Below are 11,240 nucleotides of genomic sequence, written 5' to 3' on the forward strand. Positions count from 1 at the left end.
AGCCAGGAGTCCCTCTCTCATGCTGACTGGCTGTGGGGAAAGGAGCCTCAAACACTGGTGTTTCCAAGGACAGCCTGCTTTGAACAACAAGTTTCTATCCTGGAAGAAAGTCTGATTTTCTCCTGTTCAATGCTCTAAAGTCTCTTCTGCACGCTGCAAGCTGAGGAGGAGTCAAGTGCAGAGTGGCCTAGGGAAAGCTTGATCTACCACATGGATGTCTCACCTCAGTCATACCCAGCAACCTCCTGCACAAGGCAGGAGGTGTCCAGGCTTCTACATTAAAGGAATAAGCGGGGGCTGCACAAGGAGGCTCATGCCTTTGCCTTAAAAGGCAAAAAAAAAGAGCCCCTGAAAAAAAAAGAAAAAATTCTGGGAACACCCCTCAGGTTTACATGCTCCTTTCTAGTTATTTGAGATATATTGGTGAATGCCAGCTTAATCTGCTCTTAGCAAAGCACTCACCAATTAAAGGATGAGATATAAAATACAATATCAAGGTTTGGAGCTATATCTCAGGGGTGCTCAATCTGAAGCACCAGTAAAATTTTAAAAATCAGGTTATTATAAAGCCACTATAAAGGAAAGCATTGTGACTATGGAAAGATAAGAAATGCCATGTTCTGTTCCACTAGCTAGTTAGGAAGGCCCTTTTGATGAGAGGACATTTCAGCAGAGATGGAAATGAGGGAGCCATGCAAATATCTGGAAATAAAGCATTCCTGAAGGAAATGTGTGGGGTGTGTGTGTGTGTGTGTGTGTGTGTGTGTGTGTGTGTGTAAAAGCCCTTGAGATAGAGTCAGATATAGTGGTAGAGACCTGTAAACCATGTATACAGGAATTTAAGACAGGCAGATCATGAGTTTGTGGACAGCCTCCACTTCATTCCCAGCTATCATCTTAAAAAGATGAGCCAGGTGTGCTTGTATACATCTGTATTCCCAAAAGTATGTGACTAAAACAGGATAGTTACAGAAAATCAGCAAGTCAACGGCCATACCACCCTGAAAGCGCCCGATCTTGTCTGATCTTGGAAGCTAAGCAGGGTCAGGCCTGGTTAGTACTTGGATGGGAGAAAATCAGCAGGGTAAGCCTGGCATGGTGCATTCCTGTAATCCCAGCCCTCAGGAGGCTGAGGCAGGAGGATTGCTGCAAATTCGAGGCCAGCCTGGGCTATATATATTCGAGGGGCAACCTGAGCTATACAGCAAGATCATGTCTCAAAAAACAACAACAAAAAAAAAAAAAACACAAACAAACAGAAAACCAGATCAGCAGTATAACTGAGTGACCCAGTGTAGAGGTCTTATGTTGAATTTCCAGTGGCACCAAAAAAAAAAGAAAAAAAAGTCCTATGTAGAAATGAAGCTGAACTAGTCTAGGAGCTGCACTAAGTCTAATATGGCCAGGAAGGAAAGCTGTGCTTGGAGAGGTAGTGTGGGCCACGTCCCCTGGGGTAAGGAATAGGGATCTTGTTTTAGGTGCAAGAAGAAGCTATAGAAAGGGTAGAGAAGAAATTGACCTGGTGCTAAAAAGACCACCCTAGCTGCTGTGAGCCATGGCAGTTAGATACTGGCAGTTGCCTTGAGAATGTCTCTCAGCAGTTAAGGGGACAGTTGGTCCTGGGGAGTGGGGGTGGGGAGCAGTCACCAGAAAACCAACAAAATACGTTGGGCCTGCGTCCCAGCCCCACCTACGTCAGCAGCCCAGAACAGCAGTCTCAGGTAGCACCATCAGCCACCCACAGCACAGAACCCTACTGAGGCATCCCACCCTGCGCACAGCACACTCATCCTGAGGCGCCACAGCACAAGGCTGTAGCTCCTCCCCCTGACATGCATAATCAAAAGGCCAGGAACAATTCTGTAACTCAAGAGTTACCTTAACCTGGGCAAGAAGAAGGAAGAACAGAGCCTTGGGCTCCCAGAACATCCTGACTGAGAATCTCAGTTAACTGCCCTCTCTTAGTTACACTCCTCGTCACTGAGACACAGTACCTGACACCCACAAATTAAGGGAGGAAAGGTTTATTTGGGCTCACAGTTTGCAGAGGTTACAGTCTGTGCTTGCCTGGCTCCACAGCGGGGCAGAGGAGGCTTGCTCACAGGCATGGCAGTTAGCAAGCAGAGAGACACCAAGGGAGGAGGGAGGGAACCAGACTCTTCCAGGCCGTGCCCCCAGTGGCCCACCTCTGGAGACCACTTCGTACTTCCCAGCATCACACTGATCTATAAACTCATCCATGGACAAATCCACTAATGAGCATCACATCCCCAGGGCTCAATCACCTCCCAGAGCCCCACCTAGGAGTGCATGAGGCATGGGGGGGCCATCTAGATATAAACCCTAACAACTGCTTTCCATGCCAACTGGCTATGGGGAAAGGAGCCTCAAAAACTGGTGTTTCCAAGGACACCAAAGTTTAGCTATTCTGGAAAGAAGATTTGATGTTCTCCTGCTCAACACTCTGAAGTCCCTCTTCACACAGAAGAAACACCTGTCTGCCCAATCTACTTGCCCTCAAGTCCTCAATCACAGCCAGCAACCACCAGCACCAAGCAGAAGGTCTACGTTTCCACACTAAAAAAGTAAACAGGGACTACACAGGGATCCTCATACCCTTGGTCTTAGAAGGCAGAAAACAGGGCCCAGGGATATAGCTGAGTGACACAGTGCCTGCCTGGCAAACGCAAGGTCCTGAGTTTGATTCTCACTAATGAAGAAAGAAAAAAGGCAGAAAACAGAGCTGGGGTTGCGGGGATCTGCTCGGGGGGGGGGCAGGAAAGGTGTGAAGAAAGTCCAGGAACATCCCTCAGGTTTACATGTTCCTTTCTTCTCAGCCCATTGTGGCATAAGTAGGTTTTAGTGCTTGGTAAAAAATTTTTCTGTAAGATATTTGACTGGAAATCCAGCTTGTGCAGGCCAATCCTCAAACTTCCCACTTCCCTTGAAATACATTTCTACATGTAGTTCCTGCTCTTTTAAGGCCTCTGCTGGCAAAAGGGATCCTTGGATGCAGTTTCTCACAGTGTGATGCCTACAATGATGCCTAGACAACTTGCGGGGGAAAATAGGCCATTTCTTTTAAATGTATTTAGCATGTATGAGGCCCTGTGCTCAAAGCTAGGCTTGCATAATTGTATGTGTGCATGCGTGTATGTGTAAAGAGAAGTAGGACTGAGAAGATGTTGGACCACCTCTCAATCTACCCATACATATGTCCATTCATTCATCAAGTACTTATGAGCACCTGTCACACATCAGCCACCGCATCACTGTTGAGGATAAGTTGGTAAATGAGAGATTTGAAACTTCTCTTGCCAAAGCACCTGCCAAATAAAAGATGAGATAGAAAATACAGTATCAGGGTTTGTGGTTATACTTTAGGGGTAAAGGGCCTAGCATAGGGAACGATCCGCATTCATTCTTAGAGCACCAGCAAAATAAAATTTTAAAATGAGATTACTATAAGCACTACAAAGGAAAATAAAACATTGTGAATACAGAGTAATAAGGAAAGCCATGTTATACAAGCTAGTTAACAAGTCCTCTTTGATGAGGGGGCATTTTGGCAGAGAGGGAAATGAGGGAATCATGTGACTATCTGAAAGTAAAGCATTCCTGAAGGAAACGTATATGGAAAAGACCTTGAGATAGAGCCAGGTATGATGGTAGAGGACTGAAAACCATGGCCAGCCTTGGGTACATTCCCAGATATTGTCTAAAAAGAAAAAATCCAAGTGGGCTAGTGCTCTTCTATATTCCCCAAAATTTATGAGACTGAAGCAGCATGATCACAGGGTCAAGACCACCACCGTAACTGAGTCACTCAGTAAGACCTTGTAAAAACAACAAGGTCTGGTGACGTAGCTGAGTGCAAAGGTTCTAGGTTAAATTCTTGATAGCACAAAAGCAAAAAAAAAAAAAAAAAAAAAAACAAGTCCCTGAGGTATAAATGAGGCTGAACTATTCTAGGAGCAGCTCAGAGGCCAGGAAGGAATGATAGAGAAGAACAAAAGATGTGGTTGGAAAAGTGTGGGCCTTGCTCACTGTGGTAAAGAATGTGAATCTTGCTTTAGATGCAAGAAGATATGCAGAAACATAAAGAGGGTAGGAAAGAAATCTGCTCTAGATTCTAAAAAGCTCACCATAGCTGCTTTGAGCCATGGCAGTTAGGTACTGAGGGTTACCTTGAAAATGTCTCTCTCAGCAGTTAGGGGGACAGTTTGTCCTGGGGAATGCTGGAGGGGAGCAGTCACAAGAGAACCAACAAAATAGGTTGAGCCTGTGTGTCATGCCCACCTACCCTAGTACACCAGAACAGCAGTGTCAGGGGGCGCTGTCAGCCACACATAGCACAGAGCCCTAGTGTGGTGTCCCATCCTGTGGATAGCTTACTTATTGTAAGGTGATAAAGCAGCAAGACAGTAACTCCTCCCCTGACATATATACTTAAAAGGCCAGGAAAGGTTGTGGGCTAAAAGGAGAAGCAGAGGCCCCCTGGGCTCCAGAACTGTCCCTACTGAGAGTCTCAGTTAACCCTCCACAATTATCACGAACTGATCAGACCCTCAATCTCCTAAAGGATTGGGCAGCGAATGGCTTCAATAAAAGAAGTGGTATGATTTTTGAGGCGTCCAAGAAGCTCAAAACTCTCTGGAAGTGGAGACAAAGAGCTTCTCCAGGCAACCCCTATTTATTTAATTTTCAAACAAAGGAAGGGGATACTGAGGCAAGCATGGGAACTGAGGAGGACCTTGGGAGGTCAGTGCAAAGACCTCTCCAAGCAGTAAATTTTGCCAGTTAAGGGAACTGTTTGATCTCTTAAGGTTGGCAGCTTTATTGCTCTGGAATAGAGAGTGTCAGCAGCCCACATCCTTGACTACCTCAGCTGTGGTGTTAAATTGACTTCCGAGTATTATATATATGAGCTTTTCCAGCACAGCCAGAGGTCCCTGTGTTCAGCATCTTAACCCTATACAGTCTGGACTTCAACATACAATCTCTCTCCTCCCTTCCCCTCCCAGCCCTTCCCCTCTCCTTCCCTTCCCCGCCCCTCTGAAACTTGGTATAACTGGAGCAGATTTTCAATTACTGGACAGGTCATGTTGCCAATTTCAAAATACAAGAAAACAGGCTCACTTGGAGCTCTTGGGAACAATAGATACCCAGAACACATACAAGCCAAGGGAATTTATAGGATGAGGACCTGGAAATCTATACTTTTAAAAGCCTCTTGTAGTCACCACACTGGCACACATCTGTAGTGACAGCTACGTGGGAGTTGGAGGGAGGAAGATTGCTCAAGCCCACAGGCTGGAGGACAGCCCAGACAACATTTTTATAAAAATGAATGAATGAATCATTTGTAAAAGATTCCAACAACTACCAGCTTATAGGAAAAAAGAGAGAGAGAGACAGACAAACATGTAAAATGTCACCATGCGATACATTAGCAAACTCAACAACATAGAAAACTCACCTGGACGTGGAAGCCAACATGTACAATCCCAGCAATCAGAAGGCCGAGGCAGAAGGATCTTGAGTGAGAGGCCAGCCTGGAGTCCATAGAAAGATACTGTCACACACACACACACACACACACACACACACACCCCAAAGAAAAAGTATAATGATAAAAGCATCTCAGGTGCAACCTGATGCTCATCTAAATGGGCAGCAGTGAGACCTCAAATGCTCAGCTACAGAGGGTAAGCTTGCTTGAGGGAACCACAAAGCCAGGCCAAGGAGGGAGGCCCTGCACACACAAACAAATGCAGCGAAGAATCTGGGATGATGCAGCGTGCCTGTGAACAGCATGTTTCCAAGTGTGGCCCACAGAGACTTGTCCTGCCACCTCATAATGTGCCGGCACCAACGGGTGACCAGCAAAGGCTATCTAGACAAATGGAATGATGGAAGGGATCGAGGCCCCTCCTGGTGAGAGGGACATTGCCTGGAAGAGGAGGGCTCTAAGTAATCTCCCTGTGGCTTAGCCAGCTGGGCACCACTGTGTTCCTTTGCCTAACCTGCTGCTCAGTTTTCTCATTTTGAAAGTGAAAGTAAAACACACTTGTGTGCAGAGTAGAATGGGCTGGCACACCTTGAACTGATAGCACAGTTCTGAGCACTGAGTCTTTGGGCTGCTTGCACACTCAGTCTTACACTACGTCCTTGCAGCGGGGAGAAAGAGGTGGCCACAGCCCTAAACATGAAGCCACAGGAGGATAATGGGTGGGTGAGCACCCTTGTGAGCAGGAGGCATTGGGCTATCCGGTCCATTCCCCGAAGCCCTGCCTAGTGAGCTGCTTCTGGCTTTGAATGAGAAGCAACACATCAGCATTAAAGGGTAGACTTTTCCATGACCCATGAAACCTAAAGTGGATTTTGAATTTTAACGTTGTATTATTTCATGATTACTAACATACATCATCTTTTTGGATTCCCTTCAAAATTATTATCCTGAGTAGGATGAAGTCAAAGGATTCATATGCTAAGCACCACATGTTTTCCAAAGACTCTTGGTTGTAATTTTTTGTGCTGTGATGAAATCCAGGGCCTCGGGAGTGTGAGGCAAATATTCTACCACTGAGCTCTATCCTGAGCCCATTTGCCGTTTGTACAGGACATAAGTGAAAAGATAAGGCTGACACTTTATGTTATGTCATTTGGCTATAAGTGTGCCTCAAATTTCATGGAAAAATGGGTCTTTCATTCTTGCTTTGTTAAGTCATTAGAGATCCTCATATGCCTCATAGCAACTTCCTTCCACGGGTCTGGCACCTTCAAAAGCAATGAGCTTATCCACACAGTACTCTTTGATATACATATTGACCCAAACACAAACAGCATGGCATCCCACTGCTGATCAGAACTTCACTTACTATCACTGGTACCTTGATTTTACCTCCATGTTTGTCTTGAGAACTCATTTGTAAAACATGAATCTTCTCTGAGTACACACACAGGGAAGAAAAGTATCGAGACAACTGTGGTGGATTGACTAATGGTCAGCTTGTAACACCCAGCTGAACTGAATCGGCGTGGCACTGGGTGTGGAAGGCCCACCTGAGCATCACTGACAACAGCATTGTTATGGTTTGTGTCTTGTGTCCCCTCAAAGCCACATGCAGTCATGGGAGTCCGTGGAGCCAGGGTGAAGCACCAGAACATCTGGTCTCCAGAAACAGCTCAGATAAACACATTAAGCCTGTCGGGCACCACATGTGACTTTGCTCTAGGGACATTGTCACTGGATCCTCTCTAGCGCCTGAAGTGAAGCAGTACCTGGCTGCAAGGGGAGCTCAGCAGTACAGATGGACTCAAGACACCACTCGTCTTCCTCAAAGAGCAGCCCAGGACCACTGGACGGACAGGCTGGCCAGGGTGCAGAACAAAATGTGGGAGTTGCAGAGGAGGTTGGGCAGAAGAAGAGGCTAGCAGTGCAGTAGTGGTTATCACATTTCTCCTAGCAAGATAAACATTTGCTGCCTTTGGAGGAAGAAAAATGTGCTGTCCCTTCAGAATGGGTGGCCACCACACCACCCTGAACACGTCCAATCTTGTTGATCTCAGAAGCTAAGCAGGGTCGGGCCTGGTTAGTACTCGGACAACAGAATGGGTAGCCTCAGCTTTGTGATCGGAGGCCATCTATCTTCTGACTTACAAGACTATTGTTTTCTTGGGAATTTGACTGTGTCCGTTATTATGGGAGCAGATCTAGCGCTACACTCCAAAAGAGGCATGAGACCCCCGGGGCTGGGGACCCCGAATGGACATGACCATCATCTGGGCAACCCCAACTAGCAAGTAACCCCCCATTTGCACTTACGCCTGCACTTGAGCATGTGAGACAGCCTGTGCACCTATAACTCAGCCTGACTTTTACTTCCTGAATATTCTTGCAATGCACTGGACCTAGTAGAGGTGCGTCAGCTCTGCCACTGGAATAACCTTGGTCCTGTTTCTTCCATTCTCTCACCCACTCCTCTATCAGCAGCTACTACAACATTGCAGAGGTGAGGAATTGGAAGGACTCGCCCCTTCTTGGTGGCAAGATTTCCTGTCCTACCCCTCCCTGACTCAATAGCCCCACCAGCTGGAGGCTGAGGGTATAGCATGTGCCAAGGCCCTGTGGTAGGAGGCAGCTAGTTTAGAGCATGAGGAGTTCCACGAGATTGGAGAGACTGATGGGAGCAGGCTCCTCAGCAATTGAAAGCCAAAGAAAAGAACTGGTATATCCTAAGTACACTGGGAAATCAAATAACTTCAGGTAAGAAAATGACCCTGTTTTTGACTTTGGTGCTGAAGATGGAGCCCAGGGCCTTGAACATGCTAAGCACTCACTCTACCACTGAGTCACATCACCCACCTCTGATAGGGGTTTTTTAAAACAGGTATAGGTATAGCCAGAATTGGTAGAGCACACCTGTAATCCCCACCATTCTCAGAGTTTGAAGCAGGAGAATTGCAAGTTTTAGCTCAGTATGGGCAACTTAATAAGACACTGTCTCAAAAAATGGGGTGGTCGGGGGTGTACACCTGAAAATGTAGCTCTGTATGAAGACCCTGGGTTCAATCTCCACAGAAGGAAAGGAGGGAGGAAGAGAGGAAGGAAGGGAGAGAGGAAGGAAGGAAGAGAGGGAGGAAGGGAGGGAAAGAGGGAGGAAGGGAGGGAGAGAAGGAAGAAGGGAGGGGAGGAGGGAAGAAGGGAGGGGAGGAGGGAGGGAAGGGAAGGGCTTCTCTGTGGGGAACAGTCTAGAGACCAGAACACCAGGAGAAAGGGGGAGATGGAAGCAGCCTCTACTGGGGAAGAGCCAGAAGGAACAGAAAGCAGACACAAGAGATGTGTTGAGGTTGAGCCAGGAGGAATTGGAAATGCCATGATGGGGAGTAGGGTGGGGAGTGAGCCCCTGCGCCTCTACCTTTTGTCCAAATCTGCCCACTGCTAGCATATAGCCTCTGCCCTCAGACTGTGGGAGGTGGAGAGCGCCCTAAGACAAGACTTTACTAATGTATTCTTTTTCCCTGGAAGCGACAGGGCAGAGATGGCCGTGGGTGAGGTTAAGAGGCAGACACCCACCTTGTTAGCTAAAACCTGCTTACCACTTGAACACGAATGTTTAGTTCTCGCTGGGTGTGTTCGGTTTCTATGATTGGCTTTGTATGGTTACCTCAAAGACAATGTTTGACTGAAGTTGAAAGTTATGGAAAATTATGTTTCGCCTAATCTTTTTGGTTTGGAGTTTTGTTTCTGTTTTGTTTTGTTTTGTTTTTGTTCTCTTGCAGTGCTGAGAATTGAACCCAAGGCTTCACACATAATAGATAAGAACTCTACCACTGAGTTACATCCCATGTCCCTTTTACTTGATTTTGACATAGGGTCTTCATGTTGCTCAGGCAGCCCTTGAACTTACAATTCTCCTGCTCAGCCTCCCAAAAAGCTGGAATTACAAGCATGAACCCCCACACACAGCTTACAACTAATCTTCTACAGAGAGAGTGACTCAGCATAGCCTATCTCTCTATTAGGCTAGAGTTTCCCCCAAGTCCTGAGATATCAGACATTCAGCCCCTGAAAAGTTTAAAAGCCTCAAAAAACCTAAAAACTAAATTCTCTCACCCACTCCTCTATCACCAGCTACTACTTGTTTATTTCTGTCTATGTCTTCCCTGTTCTTCAAACCCGCCACATCCTGCAGGCTATCAGGAGTGGAACAGACATGCTGTTTACCATCAAACCCACATCTTTAACCTAGAAACCAGCAAATCCAAGAATGTCTCCTCCTCTTTGTCACTTAGCAGCATAAGACAGGGTGGGGGTTGCTGACCAGTTGTGGGAGGGAAGAGACCCATGTCTATCTTAGGGTGCAAAAACCACCCAGGGCCGGCACATAGCCTGGTGTCATCTGAAGTGGATTCCCAGTGTCTGCAATGGGCCTACTCACAGAACCCTCCAGCTGCAGAAGGCAAGGAGCTGGCCTACCCCTCACACAGTTCTGTTGATCTGCCTTCCTCCAGGACAGCAGGTACCAGGCAACAACAAACACACAGCTCCTAAATCCATCCAAGCTGGGAAACCCCCGCTCCTGGGTAGCTTGGAACCGCTAGTCTCTTTGACAATGTTTGCTCATTTCCTTTTTAGAGGGTTGTCTCGCCTCTCCAAGTCCTCATGCACTGGTCTTACAGCTTCAGGATTCAGGGTAGAATCTTGAGAAACTGAGGGGCAAGAACAAGAAATAGGAAAAAGTCACAGCATGAGTTTGGGCACTGCTCCCAAAGAATCTTGGTGGCAAGTGAATGAGGGGATGTGTGCCCAAGTACATGGGCATCTGTGAATGTGTTGGAGGGTTCCTGGAAGAAGCTGTGGGAGATGAGGCCCCAGGCTGGAAATGGGGTGGGGCCTACCAGGCAAGAAAGGGAACCAAGCCCTTGAGGTTACTGTAACAGATAAAGCCACAAGATCCACAATGTAAGGCAGGGGTGCTTACAGAACCCTGTGTCCAGGCCTTCCCTTGAGACCCATACATCTGACCTGGCTTCCACACTAAGGTAGGAACAATCCCGGTAATTGGGTCAGCCTGCAGCCCCTGGAGGAAGGTGCTGGGGTGGAGGTTCTGCTGCACTGGAAATTACTTCCTTTCATTCCACCCAAATAGCTGTTGGAGTTCCTGCTCTCCTAAGTGGGCATTCCCTCGCCCCCTCTAGATGCTCTCTCAGTTCTCATCCTGATTAGTCCTTCATGAGAGTCCTAGGCAGGTAGAGCCTCTTCGGAGGGAGCCCTTTCCTGAGGCTGATGTGGACTCATGAGGGAGGGTCCCCCTGACAGTCTCCATTTGCTGGCTGGAGTCCCCAGAGATGGACATGTGGCCACGATAAAACAGGGAAGAATAAAATCAGGGTCCAAGGGTCCCTTCCTCACTCCAAAGTCCAGGAGGTTAATTCTCCATTTCCAGAGAAGGTCTCCTCCCACCCTACCTGGAAGCTCGGAGAAACCCAGACTTCAGAACACTGTGGTCACAGAGACACCTGTGGCCTCAGAGAGGCCAGGGGTGGGCTGTAGGAACCGGAGGACACGATGTGGTCTGGAAAGGTCTCAGGGTCTGAGGCCACGCTGTGGGAGAAGGACCCCAGGGGGCTCTCTGGGAGAGCAAACCCTAGAGGCAGCTGGAGAGCCACCTGGTTCTCTCTCTCTCTCTCTCTCTCTCTCTCTCTCTCTCTCTCTCTCTCTCTCTCTCTCTCTC

At 47.5% G+C, this 11,240-nt stretch overlaps 1 protein-coding gene across 8 annotated transcripts in view; it reads left to right on the forward strand.

Moving 5' to 3' along the window:
* The first annotated feature begins 1,615 nt into the window (after window positions 1-1,615).
* LOC102015637 (dipeptidase 2) overlaps window positions 1,616-11,240 on the forward strand; it is a 14,447-nt gene continuing 4,822 nt past the window's right edge. For 2 of the 8 annotated variants that reach the window (XM_013503879.1, XM_013503880.1), the window contains exon 1: window positions 8,023-8,269. In XM_013503879.1, coding sequence (XP_013359333.1) covers window positions 8,157-8,269 — 113 coding nt within the window. In that variant the 5' untranslated portion in view covers window positions 8,023-8,156. The other 6 variants (XM_013503881.1, XM_005403599.2, XM_005403597.1 and 3 more) reach the window with 6 other exon arrangements.

The sequence above is a fragment of the Chinchilla lanigera genome, unplaced genomic scaffold, assembly GCF_000276665.1.
Source record: "Chinchilla lanigera isolate Chin_1 unplaced genomic scaffold, ChiLan1.0 scaffold00083, whole genome shotgun sequence".
In the NCBI taxonomy this organism is placed as follows: Eukaryota; Metazoa; Chordata; class Mammalia; order Rodentia; family Chinchillidae; genus Chinchilla; species Chinchilla lanigera.